Source organism: Poecilia latipinna, unplaced genomic scaffold (genome assembly GCF_001443285.1).
Source record: "Poecilia latipinna isolate Pla-1442-1.1 unplaced genomic scaffold, P_latipinna-1.0 Scaffold2173, whole genome shotgun sequence".
Lineage (NCBI taxonomy): Eukaryota > Metazoa > Chordata > Actinopteri > Cyprinodontiformes > Poeciliidae > Poecilia > Poecilia latipinna.
In genome coordinates, this window is record NW_015114789.1 from 71,415 (window position 1) to 94,297 (window position 22,883).

Genomic DNA, 22,883 nt, shown 5'->3' on the forward strand with positions numbered 1-22,883 from the left:
GTTTGTATATTGTCTTTAACTGCTTCTTAAAAGTCGATGTAGCTCCAGCGAACGAACAGTGGGAGAGAGTTCCAGCAAGAAACGTGATCAGGTCTGAAATCTGGGAGCCATCATGTTTTTTTGTTTCATTTTTCTTATTCACTGTGTTACGTTTTTGTCATATAAAGCACTTCTACATTGTTGCTGAATTGTTCTGTACAAATAAATTTGACTTGAACCGAACAAAATCTTTTATTTTAAATGTTATTTTTAATGTATTTCATTTTATTGCTTGCAAACTTAGATGATGAAAAATAGATGATGAAAAACTGATGACTCGATGTAATTTTCAGCTAAATCTGTTCCTGAGAGTATTTCATATGTAGAAGTCTAGCCTCACAACTGAACATGTGCACTGTTGTTATGGAAACATTAAAAGCTGGACTTAATTACTGAAAGACTGGTGTAAATATGCCATACATTTCATTTTACTCTGTCAGTGTGTTTGCAATCTTTTGATTTGCAAAGCGAACATCTAATTACCCACACAGCTCATAAGAGATGGCAGATGCTTTAACCAATACTCATTAGGTAGGCACATAACTAAATCTGATAATGTTTGCAAATGAAAGTTTGAGTTTCTGCTTGAGCTGGAATTTACTGGCGCATCTGAATCAGATTTTCTTCCAGGTCTTGGTTGTTCAGAACTGCTGCTTGGATGAATCAGATGTTCCAGTGAGGCAGCACACCTGATTCAAATGGATGACAGGACGGCCCATTTGTTCAGCTAATTTATTTTATGAAGCAAAAAATGTGCCGACATGAACCATGTTATCATGTTACAATGATAAAGTCTGAAAACAGTTCAGGGAAAAGGCAATACTGATATGAATATTAATTCATTGCTTTCACCTTAACAATATCAAATCATAGTTACTGTTCTGGACTGTTTCCTGTTTGTTTTAATCTTTTAGTTTTGCATTACCATCTGGCTACAATCCAGAGGTTTAGGCTGAGAACAAAGTTTACTTAAGACTTCTTCATTTGGGGTAGTTGCAGAAAAAAATCCAGATCTTAATCATTTGGATTCAGTTCATTTGAAAGTTCTTGAAAGACCAACATATACATCTACATATTGCAAATACATTATGGCACATGGTATAAAACAAACAAACAAAAAAGAACGTTGATGTATACACTAACCTAAGTTGCATAGAGTACCAGCTGGAACAGATGCATTACACAGCCAGGTATGCAAATTTTGCCTCCACATCAGTTTAATTCTTGTCTTCAGAGCTGTGGTGGGGGGTCAGACTCTGCTGTAGGACAGAACGATGTCCAACAACCCAAGACCAAACCCAATTTTAAAGCAATTAAGAAATACACACCTGCATTTATAGAAACATATTTCATGAACATAGATACAAATACATACACCTGGGATTAGGTTTAGGGCTGAACACAGGGGCATTAAACCCTTTTTTTACATCTGTTTACTTGCTGGGACTGGTGATATGAGGATGGGTTAATCTGGTGAGGGGTGGATTTGGGCTGTTTCTCTTGACATGAAATTAGATCACACTTGCATAGAGCTTTTCTGGACATGCAAAGATATTTTGAATTATTCATTCCCACTCTGGTGATTGGTAGCTATTGCTACAATCCCACTGCAGTCTGTCAGACTGTGGCAGTCTGACGGAGGCGAGGCTGCCCCACACTGGCACCATCAGCCTTTCTGACCACCACCACTAGGCGATGTTAGTGAAGTGTCTTGTCCAAGGACACAACGACAGAGACAGATGGGGGAGTCAAACATTTGTTTGAACTATTCAATCGTTTTTGTATTGAAGTTATCTTTTAAAGCTTTTAAAAACATTGGCTATCTCTTGCCTGAAAGCTACATGACAAAAGTTTTGTGTTTCATGGTGTTTTCACAGTCTACTGGACTTGGTCTCATCTGAGTCCAGTAGACTCAGTTGGGTCTACTGGCCCCTCGCCTGTGGTGGCGCTGCACCAAGAACCACTGAAGGAAACAATCCAAAAACCTCTGAAGAAGACACTAAATGCAACTTCTGTCTTCACAAAGTGTAAACTAAAATGGAGTGGTGTCAGATTGTAGCAGTACTAGGATTACTCTTATGTCTGTGGTGAAAGACCATAAAACATTTCTCCAGCTAGCACTGGAATCACATGTTTGTTTTGGTTGTATTTCCCAGAATGCCTTGCACTCTACTCCACTTATGGCTTCTGGACCAGTCTCTGGTCCACTTCATATATGCATTATGCACCAAAGTTCACTTTAACTGAGCTTAGACCTAGGTTTTCATGCAGACCACACTTGGCTTTTTCAGTCTGCATGTATTGAAATCACCCCAAACGAATCAAGCTTTCAAGATAAATGAGCTAAAGTTGGATTAAAGCTGACTAATAAGGGCTGGCGTTAAGTCAGCCAAATAAACATGGTTCTGAAACAAACTATTACATTTCATTCCTGACCAACAACAGCATAGTTTTGATGTTGACAAAGAAAATCATTTGAAAATTCAGTTAAAACTACTTTCATTTTCTGTGTTGCCAAACAATAGGATAAGGAACAATTTATTTTACCCTCTGTGCATTTGTTTGACAGCCTATCTTCACCTGGCAATTGAACATTTTCTTTGTACTTCGAAGAAAACAAACTAGAGTAGAAATATAAAAAAAACAAGCAAGAGTCTGATTAAAAAAGGAATTGGTGGATTCAGCTAAGGTGTTGGAGTTGTTGCTGTATTCAACATTCAGAGCAGTCCTTGTGGAATTTTTGAAGAGTTAATAATCAATACCAGCACACCAGGCTCTGCTAATTAACACCGATAGAGATGTCGCATGACTTGGTTAATGGAGCAAAAGAAAGTGAGGGAGGAAAAGAGATTGATTTTTGTTTACCCAGACCTGCAACACTGCGTGAAAAAGGGTCTGTCCAAGATTGCTAATGTTGTTCTTAAGCAGCCTATCTGAAATTGGGAGATGAGGCAAAGATCAAGCTATTAGCTTACCCACTTAGCCTGGACTCTGAGGAGGTAACGCACCTATCCAAGCAAAAACTGAACTTGACAAGGACACACTGGGAAGGCTTCCATTACAGAGGCCTTATTGGTTACCTGTCACTAATTCTCACATGTATGATCAGTTTACACAGCCATGTTATCATACTGTAAGAGAAAACGTCATCACTCAGAGAACTACTCATAAAAATTATACCTAACCTTCATAGTTTTTAAACTATATGAAAACAGATAGGTTGTAGGATATGCTTTTATTAGTTTTGTGAAATGTAGGGGAATGGTGGCCCTTTATTGAATTAAATGATGAACTGAGTAAGTTGAAAGAGGAAAAAAGCTGCAGAAGCTGGAAAACTATGTTGGTTTAAAAAAAATGGGATCCTTTGTTGCATTGGCTCATCATTAAATTTCTAAACCCCTGTCTTTGGTCTGCCCTGATATTAAATACATCAAAACATACTTTCAATGATAACTGTTGAACTTCTAGTCAAAACAACTCTTATTATTAACCTGGTTGAAACTATTGACTATTCCTGACCTTTTGCACCACTGACATACACTGTCTAGAAGAGGTGTGCTGATCGATCGGCCACCAATCATAATCGGCCGATTTCCTTGAAAGTTTATGATCAGTGATCACTGATCACCGTCTCTTGTTGCCGATCATCAAAAGCGATAACCTGTATCTCACTTCGCAGCTGCGTATGAAGCTCATCTCTTCTTTCCTTCACACTGTGAAAACGAGTGGCAACAAATCCTGTTGTGTGGAACTATAACGCTCTGACAGTGAATGGGGACGTTTGCGTGTTGCGGTGGAAAATGACCTCGGGGGTGAAGCACTTCAAAATGCATCAACACAATGAATCTAATATGGCATTTAAAAAACAAGCACTTGACGAAGTTTGGCTACATCGAGGCTCAACGCAAGAAAAAAATGACATCCGGAGCGGTCAGACAGCAGGTAAAGCAGCACACAACTACCAACACTCCCCCAGATTAGCATCACGGTCAGAAAGCTAAACAAATAAGTCTTGGAGCTTGCGGTGGAAGATACGTGCTACCAATATTACTACTGGTAGTAATATTTCACAGACATAGAGCTACTCAACCTCCACCAGGCAGTGAAGTCTCACACCGAACGTCTGCTTAAAGCTGCAGCATGTAACTAAAAAAAACAATTTGAGATATGTATTAAAACTTTCACTGTCCTAACCTATGACAGAGATTGCTAATCTCTGAAAAATAATAAATCTCCTTTGCCTCCTCCTGTGTTATGCAGATTTACTCAGCTCAGTCAGAACCAACCAATCAGAACCAACATTTCTCAGCTAGCCATGCTCTCAGGAAGTTTTGATTCAGTAACTCGGGTTTTTTTATTTTAAGGCAACCTGCATTTGACTTTGAATGAATGCTTCGTTTATTACTTGACATTATTTGATATAGGCAGATTTATTTGACTAATAATTGCAGGTTTTTTAGTCCTTTTGACTGATTAGCTGCTATATTTTGCCTGCAAGTATTTTGTATGTTTATGTTTAAATTAGGTAAATTTATTGCCAGATCATTTTTTAATTTATACCTAAAGTGAAAAATGAACAGTCGATCCAGGTGATCAGCAGAGATCGACCTCATGGGTGATCGGTATCGGAATCAGCAGCAGATAACCTGATCAGAGCATCCCTACTGTCTAATGATTATTAAATTTTAGAATTCATAATGAAGACATAGCAAACTATATTCTGCTGTCCTTTGTGAAAAACAAGCTTATAAGTAGCTTTGGGTATTAATCTTCATTCTGACGGTGAAAGTACTGTTATATTTCCAGCACTAGCTCTTTGTGTCACTGATAGATCTGCAACATGCTAAAACCTATAATTAGCTCAAGGCCTGCTGCTGATACGGAAAATACAGGAACAGGGATGAAAACAAAATCTTGGGTAAATTATGTCCTTCCAATGTCTTCTTCAAATGCTACGTTTCTATTGGCTGTGGTGAAAGTATTCCACAGATAATGCCTATGCTGCATTTACACTGAGCGCATTTCATGCATCAAAAACGTGAAACGCTTCAAGTTCGATGTGTGTGCACTTTGAAGTCAGACGCTTGACACTTTGCTCTTGATGCAAATCAGACACATCAAACTTTCTCTAAGCGGACATTGAAAGGAGACTCCTTGGCATTCATGTACCTCAAACTCTTCCACAATCTCCTGCATATTTTGTCTAAATATATATGTTTATCTAATGTTTTTAATGTTTATTTAACATGACTCAAAGTTTTTGATCGATGGATTTGGATAGCTCAAATGTGGTGAAATATTTTCAAATAGTAAACGTTACAAATTACTTGAGATTCCAACTTCCTCACTGAGCCTCTCCCAAGCAAGGTCCTTTGTATTCCTGCCTCTGTAGTCATAACTTCATTAGTCGTAGATTTTAGAACGAGAGCAAACGGCAACATTTAGTTTATGCTCCATATTTAATTTTTATTTTTTCTTTGTGATCACATCGGAAAAATGCACCACTGCGTCACATAGCAGAGTCTCTGATTGGTTGACTCTCTGCGTCAACACATCGGGTGTGTTTGACGTCCGTAAAGTGCTTCAAATCTGCAGCACTAGACGCACAAAATCCACCATGACACACTCTCAACGCACGTCCACATAGATTTTGAATGTAAGCCAGACGCGCCTGATGCTCAAAATGTGTTTGGTGTGAACGCACCATAACGGTTCAACCAAACTGAACTTTGACTGCAGCAATGCAGCATCCAAACTTCACACACTGCCGACCTTTTGCTTTCCATGCCACAGACTGACTTCTTCACTGTAGTTTTACATCTTGAGTACCCCATTATGATTCTGTCATAATGTATGACTCCTTCTACTTCCCATCGCATGCTGCAGTGTTTTCCAGAAAAGCTGCTCATCTCTGACTCCCAGTGACCTTAATGCTGGGAATCACTAGCTTTTAGTCATGATTCCCTTTCAAGAAAAGTCTGTCTGTTGTAGTTGGGAAACGTCTGTAGAATGACTTGGCAACCCCAACCCATCTTCACTCTAAGTCAGTCAAACAATTGGGAATCTTTTTGTCCAATCAGACATAGATCTGAGGTGTGAACTGATTTCAGACCTCACTACAACCGTGTCACCTATGAAATATAGAGAGCTTGACACACTATGTAGGTGCAACTATCTGTTTTTTTTATTTTTTTATTTTATAAATATACCATATTGCAGACATAGTACAAACTATTAACTAACTGGATTGATGTCTCATATGGGGAAGCTAAAACTGACATTGGTGATAATGAAGAAAAGACACTCAGAACAGCGGAAATGAAGATAATTGCCTATAATAAATTATAAAAAGATTACATTGCACCATGAACAGAAAGTCAAAATTCTGTTAAACTGAAAAAAAAAAAGTTTAATTAATTTATAAAATAAGCACAGGTCATTTTAACAATTTGTTGCGGAGCTTAGTTATAAACAAACAAGATTTATGGTTTAACACAATTTAGGTTTTCAGTTGGTGTTTTCTTTTTGTCTATGCGATCCCATATATAGGCTTATTGTTGTCCATGAAGACAGCATAAAAAACAGTTCAAAAGTAGATGATCCAAACTCATTGAGTTATTGAAAAGACATCCTCAACTTTGATTTGAAGAATTAAATTATAGAATAAACTTAGCTCTTGCATATTGCATCTCTTGCATTTTAAGGATAATAAATATATTCTGTCTTAATTTTGAGCATATCTCCTACGCAACCTAAAACCCTCCATCTGAGTTTCCCTGAGGGTTTGATGCTTTCAGTTCAGTTTAGGTGACAGTTTCTGTCCGTGTTCGCCCAGCAGGTCTGATTCCAGCTCTGTGACAGTCGCCTCCTCAGCTTTGGTGTTTCCCCAGTTTTGATTTCAAAAGATATTTCTTCCCAAATAAAAATGATCCTCATTTATTCTTCAGACTATGTCTGCATTCAGCTGTATAAAGCAGTAAGTCAGGCATTGTTATAATTTCTCACTTTATCCTTTAACTTGCTGCCGAAACTTGTTTTGCCACTACAATTTATTTATAGTTTCATGTTCTCTCTTCCTAAGGAAGAGATGTAGATGGAATTTAGCGTTAGAATCTTCCTTAGCACAGCCTAAATCTATGTCGTCTCAACTCTTTCTGGTAACAGAAAACAAAAATGCATCAATTAGGCATTTAAACAGAAATGGACACGCATCAGAGAACCAAGATCTATGATGTCTCTTTTACAGCTCATTAGACACTCACTAGGATGATTTGTCATCTTAGGAAATTAAATGATTTCAGTTGTGATAATAAACTAAAGCCAGAAGTCTGACACAGCTCAGCTGGATTCTGTGAACATATGAGTTTTGACATTCAATATTTGTTACATTTACTGTGAAACTTAGCTTTAAGGCTTTGGCCTCTATAGACAGTCTTTCTTAGCACCTATGGAGGTGACATGCAGACCTGTGACAGTGAATGTATCTCACTATGCTGCAGCTCAGGTCATACACCACATGACTTACAGCCATAATAAGTCAGACACAGAGCCTAACATCCTGGATCTAATCTGACAAACGATTCCCAATGGCCTTCACACTCCAGAACTATAACATCAAACCTTGCCTCAAAGTTCATTAAAGTATATCAGAGTGATAACATGCAGGGAAGAAATAGGCTTTCATTCAGTCGTGTTTCCCTTTAATTACTGATTGTGTAAAATGTATAATCCCAAAGAAAAGCGCAAAATGATAGAAAAACGAGAAACTGAATGAGATACCAACACCAGAACATCTTTCAGGATGTCAGAACAAAGTGGTGCAGCAGTGAGAAACATGAAGTCCATGGACCATGGATGTTCATTTCTAGCCAGCAAGAGCCGGACAGTGTGTCATGAAGTTCTACAGGGACCTGGTGATGAAAACATAATGGAGTCAGGTGTGTCAAACCAGGACAACATTGGAAACATATCTAATTTAAGCTCTTGAGTTCTGACTTTGGAGACTTGTACCGTGGACGCATGGCATGCCACAGGGTGCATTCACACCAGCCCTGCTTACTCTGCTTTAATCAAACTCTAGTTTGTTGGTGGAGGCGCTACATTTTCAGCTCCTGCTGTAAATGTAATATATCTTAAGAGATAGAAATTATTTGTTGCATTTAAGTTTTATTAGTAGGTTTAGGGTCATTGACCTGCTAGAGAGACAACCACGCCATCTTCCACTTACTCTGGCTTCTGATGCAGGATTATAACCCGTGTCTCACATGAATGATGTAAAAGTCTGATTAAATTCAACATGATAATTCAGACTAAAGATGCTTTGAAAGATATTGGAAAAACACCCTATTTAGGACAGCAAATAGAAGTGGCACAAATCTGATTTGTGGGATATTGTGAAAATATCCAAATTGGACAGTTCAGACTGCTGTGAAAACGTTGGTTATGGGACACATATGGCAAAAATATCGGATTCGGGTCGCATTTCCTTTCTGTGTGAATGCAGCAAACATAAACTATCATATGCAATCTCAATAAAATACATGTAAGTTTGTGATCTGTGATTGAGAAAACCCATGAAATAGGTTTCAAGTATGAATTTCCGTTAAGTGCTGGATAATGGAAGAATTCAGACAAGAACAGAGAATGGTCGACTCAACATTCAAGAATTTCCTAATTGGATTTAAAAAATTGCTGTTCACAAATACTCCACATCTCATCTGGCTTAAGATGGATTGCCTTTGTCAAGAAAAACAAACGGATCCATTTTTTAAAAAAGACTAATTGTGCAAAATGTGTGTGCATGTGCAAATCCATCATTTTTTTCTTCTCTTTTTCACTATTTTGTGATGATGTGGTGTAAAATCTTAAAGTAAAAGTTTGTGGTTGTAACGTGATGGTATGAGAAAGTTTGAGTACTTTTGTAAAGCTCTGTCTTTGTTCTACAAATTACATACAATATATATCAGTATGTACAACCAAATTCTGAAAACAAAATAGTTTTAAAATTATGAATTTTAAATAAGCGAAATTCCATAAAGTTTGTGAGAGGCTCTTCCAACTATACATGTAAAGATCATCATAACATCATAACAATGTGACCACTCACAGAAGAGCTCGTAACATAGCTGCTTTCTACAAAGCAAAGTTTAACCGGAAAAATAAAGTTGTTTGGAGCTGAAAATAATTACTTTCACATTATACAAACACATATAAACAGAAAAGCATTGAAGCTAAACAGAGAGCATACAAACAAACAGAGAGAGAGAACCTATTCCTTAATACTTTAACACCACTTTAAATTGGAAGCTTGTATCATTTTAACTCTGCTGCTGGATCACATTCCTTTTAATCCTCCCTATTTCACGCTAGAGGTGACAGTCAGCTGTGAAGGCTTTTCAGAGTGCGTTCAGCTGCAGAAAAACTGAGCCTTAACAGGATTATTTTGACAGAAGAATTTCAAGATCACCTGAACTTCACTTTTTTATTCATCATGGATTCATCCAGTAACCTGCAAGAAACACTACAAAACGCTTATCCTTCAGAGCAAAGTGTTTCCTTCTGTGTGTCCACAGATGTGGTGAAATCAAGTTGGTTTTAAAATTATGTTTTGAAGACAGATTATTATACTGGTTAAATTAAACAATAGCAATAAATGGAAACATGACTAATTCAGGCTGTTTCCATTTTGTGTGTGTGTGTATATATATATATATATATATATATATATATATATATATATATATATATATATATATATATATATATATATAGCCTTGCTACAATCTAAACTTATAATTGGGTCAGGTGAGAACACAGCGGGATCTTTGTCTAGTTTGCCTCCAGTCAGCCTTAAGAAATAAGTGATTTTAGACAATGTGCAGCAACACAAAGACTATTCCAGATCTTTTTAATACTAATGGATACCACTGAGTAATAAAAGTTTTGAAAAAGTACAACTTTTGATCAACTTTTGATGACTCACAATGCTTTTTGTTTGAGAACTAAAATTTCTAGATTGTTCCTTACTATATTATTGTCTTGTATTAACGTTATTGGAATATTGAAAACTAAAATAATAGTAATAATAATTATCGAGCCAATCGGGATGCCTGAACAGCTGCTCTTACAACGGGCCGCCTATTTAAAAAAGCTCATCTTTGAAGCTCCAGTCCCCAGTCAAGTTTCTGCCCCCCAGAGAACTTCCTCAGCCCCCACAAATCCACTAAGGAGTTCCTCCAGACTAGCAGCAGCATCAGTTAACAACATCTGGTGGAACAGCATGTCTACTCAGCCCCTCATGCAAACTACAAAACTCCTAAGAATGGTTATAAATGGCATCATGGAGAAGCATTGTTCTGATGTCATTCTGAGGGAGGAAAGGAAGAATTTCCAGGCGTCGGATACATGTATGATGCACATGTTCTGAGCAGCAGCGGTCTGATTTAGTTCTGGGGAAAATGATTTGTATAAGACATATTAATACTCCTCTGCATCTCTTTCTTTTTCAGCGTTCTAATTGAAACCTGGAATTCATCAAGCTCATATTTGTCTTTCATCACAGAAATATTCCTTTTCTTCTGCTCTTATTCAAATTGTAAGCCTTGAAAAATTCTTTCTGTAGATTCAAATCCGACTTCATTAGGCTGATTTTACTTCCAGCCAGCTCTCTGTTTAATGAATCTTATAACTTTATGCTAATGCGTTTCATAAAAGTCAAAGTGTGAGGTTAACTATATTAATTAAGCAGACCCGACATATTTGATTTTGCTAACCAGGGTCATGTTGGTTGTTAGGCTAAAATTGTGTGTTCAAGATCTCCTACCTTCTCTTGTCACCACGATTCCAAAGATTAATCTCTATGTTGTCCAGGGCTTCATAAGTCAAGTGTAAAGCCTGTGGCATGAGTTTGGAACTCCAGCTCTCCAGGGCCGGCAATTTTTAGATGTGTTCCTGGTTCAACAAGCCCAAATCAAATGGCTGAGTTACCTCCTCAATATGCAGTCGGGTTCCCCAGAGTCCTGCTAATGACCTGATTATTTGATGAATTTGTGTTGAAGCAGAGATACATCTAAAAGTTACAGAGGACTTGAGTTGAAACCTGCTGGTCTACAGTTCGGGTGTGAGCATAACCAGTTAGCACAGCTGGTGTAGAAAAGAAAAGTGAAGCTATTTTACATCCACATATACCCTTTAAATACTCTTGTATGCAAAGCAAGTATTTCTACAACGTCTTCTTGTTGTTCAAGACTGACAACACACACACTCACATGCAGTTAGAGCAGAGAAAACACTCCAGGTCCTAAGCTGCCATGGTTAATGATTAAGTGTAAGGAAGAATATAGATTCCATTCTTAGGAACCACTTCTACTGTCCTAATGTCCTGTAATTTCAAGATTAAGAGTTTATTAATTACAGGTCAGCATTTCTGACACTAAAATGTTGTCAGAACAACATATCATGCGCTGGACGTCATCTATCCCCAAATAATATCATTGGAGTTCTGTTCAAGGAAGGATGTAGAATACTTCAAAACGAAGGACAGTTTTCTACTTGAAGAAGTAGAAGTAGAAATGGTACTTTTTATGCCTTTAAAAAAATGGAATAGACTCATCCTCTGTTTCTGATGCTTGCGGTACAATGAGAGAACACTGAAGGTCAGTTCAATTAATAATGAGAAGGGGGCACCCGATGCCTCAACATGTGATGACGAGGGGCCCTGACCAAGCGAAGGGAGTCCTATTGAAAAACTCTATGATCGCCACACAGACACAGACGCTTGCTACATCATCTCCATATCGTCCACTGGTTGTCCACTGTTTGATGCCAGTGGACAACCAGAAGCTCTATTGAAGGAAAAAGCTCCCAGTTCATGATGGAGCCTTCTCCACTATGACATGTAGATGTATACCTTCTCTTTATCTTTGGTAGGTTTACATTTTAAGCTTTATGATGTGGGTGAAATAGGTCGGGTGTCCTTCCTCCAGCTTGCTGGAATCTTGACCCATTCCACCCTGACAGAACTGATCTAATGGAGTCAGGTTTATAGACTGCTTTGTTTGCACACCTGCTCAGGTCTGCCTGCACATTTTGTACAGGTCTGAGATCAGCTTTTTGTGATTAATTTTGTTGTCCTTTTGCAAATTTGTGGCTAATTTTCTGCTATTATTTGGATCATTGTCTGCTTAGAAAACCCATTTGCGCCAAATGATTAGCTTCTCTATTAATATCTTCCAAGAATGTTTCCATATTTTCAAATTAGAAAATTTTAAAATACTGTTGGTGATCCTGACTGACCCAAAGCTGGAGAGGTTTGTATAATATAATGGCAGTAAGGAGGGGAAAGGTTATCTCCTTTTATACAGCATGCAAACATCTAGTGTTGAACTCTTAGTAATTCCTTAGTTAAAACCCTCATGCAACTCCTACTTAAACTGGAGATCACATTATGTGTTCTACATTATCATATATGTTATTTAATGCTTTAAACACAATAGGAATACAAGATACACAATATCATTGAAGGATATAAGAAGCGCTGCACCAAGTTTTCTGTTGGGATGTTAATTGATGAACTCTGATGTTCTTTCTGAATTTCTCCCCTGTAACTTGTTCTGCAGTGATATGTCAATGATGTCTTAAATCTTCTTTATTGGCAGCCTCAGTCTTCACTTGGATTACATCTAAACACCAACCCTGGCACCTGAATAAGGATTTCCTTTCATGAAGCCTGAGCACAAGCTACACACACTGAAAATATGACAAATGCAAATGGGACAAGAGAAATCAAATGTGACTAACGTGCATTGAAACAGAGAAAATCAATTGTCTCTTGAACAAATGGATGAGCTATTAAAATGATTGTGTCCTACAGGAATATATTATCCTCCGCAGCTGCCAGCAGAGGCAACAGCGTCTCGTATGCTAAGTCTGCTTGGCCCGGGAATGCACATTAGCACACTCACCAAGTCAATTATTTCTACAATATGCATCGGGTAAATGTGATTTATCTCCCTGCGCCTATGCTCCTAGCTCTTGCCTATTATCATTATAATGAGTCTGAAACATGCAATAAAAATATTGCTACACAAAGCGAAATAGGAGCATGAGGAGACATTTTTTTAAGAGATCATATGTCTGGTGGTGACAAGGAGACTGTCGGATGTTACAGTGGAGTAATACTGTCATTTTTACATCTGTGTCGTTCCAAAAGATGCTGGATTTTAAACAACCAGGGATCCAGGGAACTGTTTAATTATTGCGAACAGACTTTTCATCAATTCATACGGTGAGCAAAGTATTAATTAAAGCTTAGCTGACAAAAACACCAGATATGAAACATTACAACATAAGCTTTCATGGTTTCTGCTACCTGCTGACGTTTAAACAAACCATTTTTCAATAAGTTTCCCTTGTGAGGGCGACATCAGAGGCAAGTCATCCCATGCATCGGGTGAAGACGCTAAGCAGACTTCAAATGCATCCATATTACCACTTCAAAACAATCAGAGCATCTTTTCAGGCACAAGAAAGGTTACACAGCATGGAAATAACACACATTATCTTAACAACCTTATTTTGAAGTTTTTCAATTGCCTTTTGGTATCGTTTCCTCAACCGAATAAATGCATAAATGTACACAGCAGCCATGTTCAATTAGCTGCAAGAAAATGTCAAGAAGACCAAACCGCCCCAAACAAAAGACAAGCATTGATGGTTGTGTCTAACTTTTCTGAACTGAAAGGTCCAGCACAATCTAAAGTGGTGACCCTATGTGGTTTAGATAAAATTAGGAATCTGTTGTCTTGTCCTGAATAATGCTTTCTTAATATCCTTACACAGGGTAATGAGCGCATACATTGATTGAGAAAGCACAATGCCATCCTTCCCCCTATCTGTATGCTTTTGCCAGAAAATCGTTCTGTTTACTGGGCATCTCTGTCAGTTGTGGGCGGTAACTCTTCTGACTGATCTGATTGGCTGGATTTTCAGCTCAAATCCAGTGATGGCCAGCACGGGTTGTCATGGACGTACTTTCATACACCATATAGGAGGAAAGAATGTCAGCTGATGGTAGCATCTTGGTGTGAGCCGTCTCACATCACACGGTTCAAATCTACGAGGCAGACCTCGAAGATCTGAAAGAAGGTCGTTTGTCGGGACATTTATAACAATCTGAAGATGAAACAAATATGGATTTACAGGCATTATTCCAAATACACAGCCAAGGAAACTATAAGTTGGTTTCAGAGAAAGAAAGCAAACCAACTGTATCCAATTGAAAGTCTAAAAGTTTATGACAAAACCCAACTGATCAAGTAGTTGTGCTTCAGTTCAATTGCTCACATGTGTTAGAGTTGTTTGAGGAGTCCAAACATTTGATAGCTGCCTGGTCAGTCTGGCAAATTGTGTACACAATAATATTGATACAACAGTACCTTCCTGCTCTTGGTGATGGCAGATGCTTTTCTCTCTGTAAAATTAACTCCATAACTTTGGTAGTTATGATAAACATCCCAATATTCCCTCTTGGCCAGAGTTGAGTCTGTGCCTCAAGCACAAAAGATTGGATGATTGGATGCTAAGGTAACTTGTTCAGAAGTAAACAACTGACTAAATTGGTCTTGGCAGTTCAGGGATCTGACTAAAATGCCATCACGCTGCCTATTGAATGCCTTTTTTTCAGATTAGCATGTGGATTATACATTTTCTATGGCCTCGGGAAGCCTTGGTGACTCCCCCCCCCCGCCCCATTGGGAAAATGAAAGTGTCAGTGTAGTGATCTGAGTTTTGCTCCTGCATCTGTTATGTTATTTTGAAGTCCATTATCAATGATTCTTTAATTTCATTGAGCTACCGACATTGTTCCTGGACTTTGCTAGTTGCTGGAAAGAAAGAGATGAACCTAGAATATAAAACCTGGAATATATTATAGTGAAGGTGTTCCATTTTAAATGAATGTTAGTAATGAATTAATCTGTTTAAGAATTAAGATGAATTCTGATAAATGGATCCTCTATTTTCCCCAGTGGTTCTAATATTACTTAAAGGAATCCGCGAGACTGTTATATTTTAGCTCTTGTGCGACAGGTTCAGTGTTATTTCCTGGATCCTAAATTTTAGCTACATGTGGAATAACCTGGGCATAGAAACCTGAATATCTACAGAAATCCAGTTTCTATCATTTTACTGGTTAATACAAATTGACCTGACATAATACTTTATGCATGTGCATGTGTATATTTTAACATGATGAAATTAATTTATTACATGAGCCATTTTCATACATAGCTTCCATTACTTATCAATTATGTGGAGGTGGAATGCATTAACATGAAAGCTCTAACCAGTTAATCCTGCTGAGGTTTTGAGAGATAAAAACCAGCATTACAGTCACTGTATGGGATGCTGTCTGTAAAGTTACAAAGTCAAAAATGAACAGCAATAATTTGGGTTATGTAGCTTGTCGTAGGAGAAAAGAAATTGGAGTTGAGTTTACAAAACCACATTTTTTCAATGCTATTCTTTCTTTTATAAATATCATGGATGAATGGATTTCATACCATAGGGGTAATCCTAAATTTTTGTGAGCTTCTAATTAGTTGATGTTTTGGTGACATGGTTAGACGTCTCTAAATGCATATTGAGGCAACACCCGAAGCACACTGATTCCTTGAATGCCTTCATTGGGAAAATCATAAGAAATGTCAAAGACATGAAGAAAAGAATAGAGGACTCCCAGAAAGCTGGTTTTTCATTGGGTAATTTCCAGATGCATGAAGGTACCACTGTCATCTGTGGAAACTATATGCAAATACAAACAGAATTGACATCGACAGCCAACATGTTATCGCTGTGTCCTGGAAACAAGCATGTTCTGAGAAATTTTGTGCATCAGCCACAGAACCAAAGTAAAACGCCAACGGAAGATATTGTCAGAAAATTGGTAAGATAGCATAATTATCCACAGTGTAATGAGTACCAACATGGGCTGAAAGACCACTAAGCGGGAAAGAAGCCATTATTCCAAAAGCAACATAAAAACCCAGATTACAGTTTGCCAATGCACTCCGAGGTAAATGGCTTAATTTACCTCTGAGATGTCCTGCATACTGATCAAACTAAAATTGAAGTCTTTGGCCATAATTACAATCATTACATGTGCAGTTCAAATGTGGAATCTTCCAAACCTGAGAACTCCTCCACAGCATGAAGCACATCGGTGGCTGGAGGACACCAAAAAGTAGCACTAAATGTTTCATCAGCTCATTCAGCTTAAAAATTGCAATTCTACCAAATACTCATGAAATGTATGTACATTTATAGATTTAAGAATAAAATATCCAAAATAATTTTTCTCTAATTATTGACATTTAGCAAGAAGGAAAAATATTGGTAATTACAGCAGAACATGGAAGGTTTAGTGGAGCGTCAGTGAAAAAGGCCCTACCTTATGGCTTTTTTCTTTTTTTTACAGCATATGTTTTTAAGTTTTGTCTTTTAACTGTATTATTTTTATATGTTATTGTTAAAAAAAATTTGTATTTAAAAATGTTAACATATTTGTTATATGGACACAATAGGGAATGATAGAGTGTGAGAGCCACAGAAAACATCAGCATACATTTTAATCAAAGACAGTCAAAGATGATTACTTACAGAAGGAGCCAGTCTGACGGACACAAACACACTGATGCACATGCAGAGTCCGTTGAGACCTGAAGTGTCAGCAGTGTTGGGCATGTGTCCCAAACCACAGGGAGTCCTTCCAATCACTTGGCTTATGGTTGAAGGTCTCACACATGTCTTGGGAAACACTGTTACACACATGAATGGAAACATTTGCACACGGCCCGGCTCACCGTGGCTGCTGGAGAGCTTTGAGTCGCAGCCTGCTAACAACACAACGCCACAACGGTGTGTTTGGGCCGTCTGCTCCTGAGTCTGATAGAGTTATCGTACATGTCTCTCTTTTACCCACACATTAAACACACAATTCCCATTTAAACTGATCATCCACATCATTTAAACATCTGCTTTGAGATTGAAAAGCGCTCCTCACCTGTTCATTCACACCTAGGGTGAGTCATTTTTACTAGAAGGAGGGATAATGGCCTCTCATAGAGGCTTGTGGGGAACATAACATCTTGTAGTCCTTGTCTGAATAGATGTCAAGGGTGGAAAGCTCTAATTTCCCATCCAAGTACACTCACTGACAATAACAGTTAAGCACCCTAAAGGAAGGTTTGTTTAGATGTACTTTGATATTCTCACCTCCAATTGGTGTTGAAAAGGAAGTGGAATAGGTGGTGGTACCAGAAGTTGGTACAAAGATTCACTGAAGTGTTTAGAAGTCATTCTAAATGTTGCTCAGGTGTTTTGACAACGTTACCATCACTTGATGGAGTTTGATGTAGATTTTCTAATGAATGTATTTGACAAGGACAGTGAGGATGTAGTTCACTGTAATAAGTATTTTATGGAAAACAGACACCTCCTCTGCTTGTTGGTCGCCGTGAACAACCACACCAGCAGAGGGCGCTGGACAGAACACAGACACAAGTTAGAAGGAAAGTTAGCTATAGCCTGTCCATAGATTCTCACTTAATCAATACAGCGTACACAGCTGTGGGCCACTGAGTAGCGCCCAGTTTTCCCCTGGGTCTGGCGCCGGTAACACAAACATCTGCATCTGATGTGTTGAGCAAAGAGTTTTTATTTTAGGTAAAGTTTATTCTCACAGCACACTGTTGAGTCTTGCTTTTACATTTCAGTGATGAATAAAGATACCCTGCCTTAAGCTTCAGTTGCCAGTTACATTTCACATTAGTGACCAAATACCATTACTTCAGTTTATTTAACACTATGCAAATGTTCTGTCTCTGAGGAAGATTCACTCACTTTGGTCATGACGAGTGCTTGCAGTGGTTTCAGCTTATCTACTCCCTGATATGTACTTAATAGACTACTGCAGGAACTGATGCACTGTCTAAAGTTCCTTCCAACTTTTTTTCCTGACGGTCAGTCAGGAGTGAATAGAACAATTTATGAAACATGTTTCCTTTTGTAATTACAATAATTGCTAATCATACAAAATTTACAAAGTATCTTTAAAAAATAAATAATAGACAATGACATATTACTGAAGTGATAGAATGGGTGAATTTATACTGAAAATAAAAATTGCTACCGTTTGTTTTTAATTTATCTTTGAAGTTCTTGACGTTTTGTGTTTTGATTTGTGTTTTTGTGTTTTAGGGTCTTAATGTCCTTGTAATGTTTGTAAAACGCTGATATTGTTGAGGTGGTTGTGAATTTTTGTGTTGTAATTTTGTTGATAAGGTATTTTAAAATGTTATATTGTAATGTTTGTGGTGTGAAAGAATAGTTTCTACTATAGTAGAGACTAATGGGGATCCTTAAATAAATAAATATAAACATTGCAGTAGATTTCAACTCTTCTACGAGGTCTGAAGTTATATTTTCCATGCTGTTGCTACTTAGCCAGTAGGATAGAGTCTGACGGCAGTTAAAATTCACACTAGACATAATTGACATTTCCAAAAGTGCTAATGCTAATAGAATAGGAAGAACGGATTAAAACAGAGAAGAAGAAAACTGTCTTATACACAACACCTGAGTTTATCATCAAAATATTTTATAGTATTGTGCAGGGAATCGGATTGGTTAGTTTTAATTTTCCATTTGCATAAAAGGAGTAGTGTGGAGGGTCAATTCAACTTAAGCATAACTGATATTGACATCGACATTCTTTCAGTTAGGTAAAATAAGCAATCTCTTGAAAAATAAGGCTGTACTTGTTCATTTTGTTTTCATACTTATAGTTCTCTTGACTTGCAGTTTTCCTGATGTTTATTTTACTTCAGAAATCACCGCAGGTGGAAGGCTGGGTTTTTGAGGCTGAAATGCCAGCCAGGAAAGTCTGTACACGTCTTTATTGGTGAACTTTTGAGTCCAGCTCTCTGTGAGTCAAAACAATAAGAAGGGTAAACATCAAGAACCAAACAAACCAGGAGAATCAAATAAGACTTGGATCAATCTTTATTGACATTTCTTTTGTGCAATTAGGAAAATGAGAATGATGGGGACTCCAGAATCCTGTGAGGATTTTTGGTGTGTTTGAGAAGCAAAGAAAGACGAGAAGTTCATTCAGTTTAGCCCCCTGGCCATAGAGACTGGGGAAGAATAGAACGGTTATCTGCAATACTGCAGATCAATTAGTTTATGTTCTGCACTTATCTACACGGATTCTGAATTGGATTCTGCCCATCAGTCTTACAGGCAGGTTTTAGTTTTTGTTCCTACTTTGATTAAGCAGAATAGCAAAAGGGAACATTAACAGGTAATGTTTTTGTGACAACAAAGATGAAATGTATATCTTTTTTACTATTTTCTGTTTGCAATTAGTAATGTACGAAAATATTGATAAAACTGTACCTTGTACATTCAGGTCTACAAAACTCTCTGAGTGCTCTTTGTCTTTATGTTCTTCAGTTGATTTCTCTGTGAGAAAATGTTTTTTCTGTCGCTGGTTGATGGTTCGGCATCGTTCTCTCTGACCGTGGCTCCATGGAGCTCACTGGAACTTACAGAAGTTCAGAAAGCAGCTTCAGCCGTCACTTTTCACATAATTTACAACAGCACATCTTTACTGTAAAGATATTTTTACTTTAAAAATCACACCACTCTGCAGTTACTTTGGTTTCAAAGAGAAAACATTTTCCAGGCATTCGGTTAATATTAAACCAACTGGTTATGATTTAGACATAGCAGCAGCAGGAATCCTTTCTAAATATTGACAAATCTTAGCTTGTTCCCTTGGCTTTCAGTCCGTTTTGCATGTGATGTTCATGTTTTCCTTGTGTTATTTCCACTTCATAGCACATAAGTTGGAGATTACTTTGAATTTCTTTGTGTGTGTGTTGGACTCTGAAATATGGTGCAAAATTTATCTTAAAGAAACATTAGAAATCGATGTGCTTGATACTTATTTCACTTACTGTTTATGGTTAATGTACAAAATAAATTTTAAAATGCTATGTAGTCATTTTACTATATTGCTTGAATTTGCACCTGAGCTCAAGAATTAATCAAGCTAAAAAAAAAAAAAACAGACTTCATAATCCCAAACTGTTTAGCTTTCCTGATCCTTATATTGTGTTCCAGGTCTTTCTCCAGCCTGGCAGGCGACACTGAGGAGTCCAGGGCCAGGTACCTGTACAGGCAGTGGGTCGGACTTGGCCTGACTGATGTCCACCTGTACAATCACACGGTTCTGCTCAGCTTGCCTGGCTCCACTCCAAACACCATCACCGACAGATCCAGCCACCAGTGTTTTCTTCCCCACGGGACCCCGTGTGACCAGCGGGGGCCCACTGACCTGCTGAAGCAGCAGTTCTCCTACGCAGCCTACTCTGCAGTAGGCAGCGTTCAGGTACCGGCTGTCTCTTTGGGTTTGACCTACTACATGTGAGTGGGTTCTGGCCTCTTTAACCCTTTTGATATGATCAAATCATAAAAACTTATGAGGCTTGTTTCTACTCTAACATATTTGGTCTGAGATAATGAAGGAAATTAATTGTGTTAATTGTTGAATTAAATCTAGTAATCGATTAATCGCTAACTGGAGTACTCTAAAAATGGCCAATTCAGCCAAAGCTAAAAAAAAACAAAATAAAATAACCTTTTGCATTCAACATAAAAACCATTCTTTGTTTGTCTATAAATATGTGAACCCAGGACTCTTCAACTGTCAGTTTTAGAAAAAAAAATCAACCTCCTATTAAACACATGCTCACTATCCAGTTATTAATTCAAATAGGTCTGTAGATTTTTTGCAGATGCATCCTTTGCTAGAAATGATCACAATAGGAATGCTATTATTGCATTTTAAGCAATGATTTTTGCTTATTTGCATCTTATTGTGTAAAAAGACTTAGGTGATTAAATGAATAATTTACAGATGGTGTCGTTTTTCACACTGTAGGCTCTGTGATGTGGCTAATGCAGAGCTTTTTACCAACGGATTTCTAGAGGCTGGACAGCTGCATGATGAAGAGAATAGCACAAGCTAAAGAGTGAGACAAAAGTGACATTGAGAGTGACAAAGAAAGAAACTGAGAACGTGTGTGCAGGGTATTGTTGTAGAGAATGCACCAAAACCATAACCGCACCTAACCCACAGGAATACAAGCATATGGTGCATAAAAACAGCACATCTAATCCGTACAGGACCTGAAACACAGACACATATATGCTAACATGGCCTGATTACTTGAAAACAAAGCCGACCTATTTGAAGTGAACTCTCCTCCTGCCGGTTCCCAGGCTCTGGTTCTCTGTCTGTGACATCCAGAGCAGAGGGAGGTGAAGTGGCATTCGCTTCATTTCTATTCTGTTTGGTAAACATTTTGACCAGATTAAATACTTTGAATGTCAGGTAATTCATTTTTACTCAGCTTCACCTCATATTCAGCTCATGGAAAAAAACATCAGATGGGAAATAAACAAAAGTAAGCTAACTAGATAAATTGCAGTTTAGGTGCACACAGATGTACTTACAGGACATTTTCATACAAAAAATAAACATTTAACTTTTTTTTTTTCTCACAATTTGGTTGATAAAGGGAGAAACAGTCAAATTATACCAAAACCTCTTCATAAAAAAGTTTTCTAAAAGAAGGTATGGATCATGTGGACACCTACAGCTGATACAAGAGTGACCTATATTGTATATGTTCATGTTGCTGCATCTTTGTCTTTCCTTCTAACTACTTTGCTTTCTTTCAGTTGAATTGTACAGCGCTGATATCTCATCATCATATGTAGAAAACGTTTCAAAAATCAGAATTTTTACGTCCAGGATAATGCAGCAAATTCCAAATTTAACTAATCTTATGTAGTAACTGGACTCAAATGAGACATAAACTACACCTACAGCGAAGTAAAGTTTAATTAAAAAAAAACAAACAAGTAGGTGCATCTGGTCTGAACCACTAAGCAGTTTACACATACTGTACTAACAAAGATAGGAACTGAGCTTACAAGTGCAGTGGCTGCAGATAACTCCAAAATATGGAAACCATTAAAAAAATCTTTTAAAAGATGGCATTTGAGTCATAATAGATGCATGGTTAATCTTTTCCACCATTCTTCCAGAGTGTGAAGGTTAATGGAAGTCATTATGCATGTAGTCTGCCTGCGTTGGGCGCCAGACACACACATACAAAGAAATGCCGTCACACTATTTTTAGAGGATTTTACTTCTCTGTATCCCGGGAACAGAGAAAGGGGTTGAAGGAGAAGCTTGTTATTCCCTTGAGCCCCCCCGCTCGGCCTGAGGGCAGATGAAAAGTTGGAGCCATTCTCTGAATACCAAGTTTTTCCTCTCACTCTCCGCTCCCCCCCGCTCTCCGTTCTCCTTTCTCTGCTTTGCTTGATCCATCCAGCTGTCCTCTTGTGGAAGTCGAACCAAAAGGAGGGTCACAGTCATCCATCACCAGATTATTTCCTAGCTTCATTTCATTCCTTTCCTTGCATAAAGTGGCAGCTTGCAGGGTCTATGCATTGCTTTCACAATTAAATATGGCATTGGTGATTGATAGATTGGAGTCCTTGTGAAGAATACTAAACTATTGATTCCTGATGTTGGCCATGTTTGGAGGGCTAGTCCTCTGGGGATGAGGCACATTTGCACATATGTATCTGTTCAAATTTGTAATGTTTACGTATATATTTGTTATAATTAAAGGAAGCACTGCAGCAGGTAGATTTTAACCAAGTTTAACATTATATATTTAGATATGATATGAAAGATTTTCTATAGT

The 22,883-nt window shown here is 37.8% G+C and overlaps 1 protein-coding gene and 1 long non-coding RNA gene across 2 annotated transcripts in view; both read left to right on the forward strand.

The window, feature by feature from the left end:
* LOC106936567 (inactive N-acetylated-alpha-linked acidic dipeptidase-like protein 2) overlaps positions 1-22,883 on the forward strand; it is a gene marked incomplete at its 3' end in the record, with an annotated part of 78,534 nt that overhangs the window by 39,048 nt on the left and 16,603 nt on the right. Inside the window, exon 5 of the mRNA XM_015017658.1 lies at positions 20,224-20,491. Coding sequence (XP_014873144.1) covers positions 20,224-20,491 — 268 coding nt within the window. The remainder of the gene's footprint in view (positions 1-20,223; positions 20,492-22,883) is intronic.
* On the forward strand, positions 3,741-18,934 carry LOC106936566 (uncharacterized). Its single transcript, XR_001422157.1, has 4 exons — positions 3,741-4,048; positions 7,360-7,365; positions 8,183-8,191; positions 18,924-18,934. It is a non-coding gene; the product is annotated as an uncharacterized LOC106936566 (long non-coding RNA).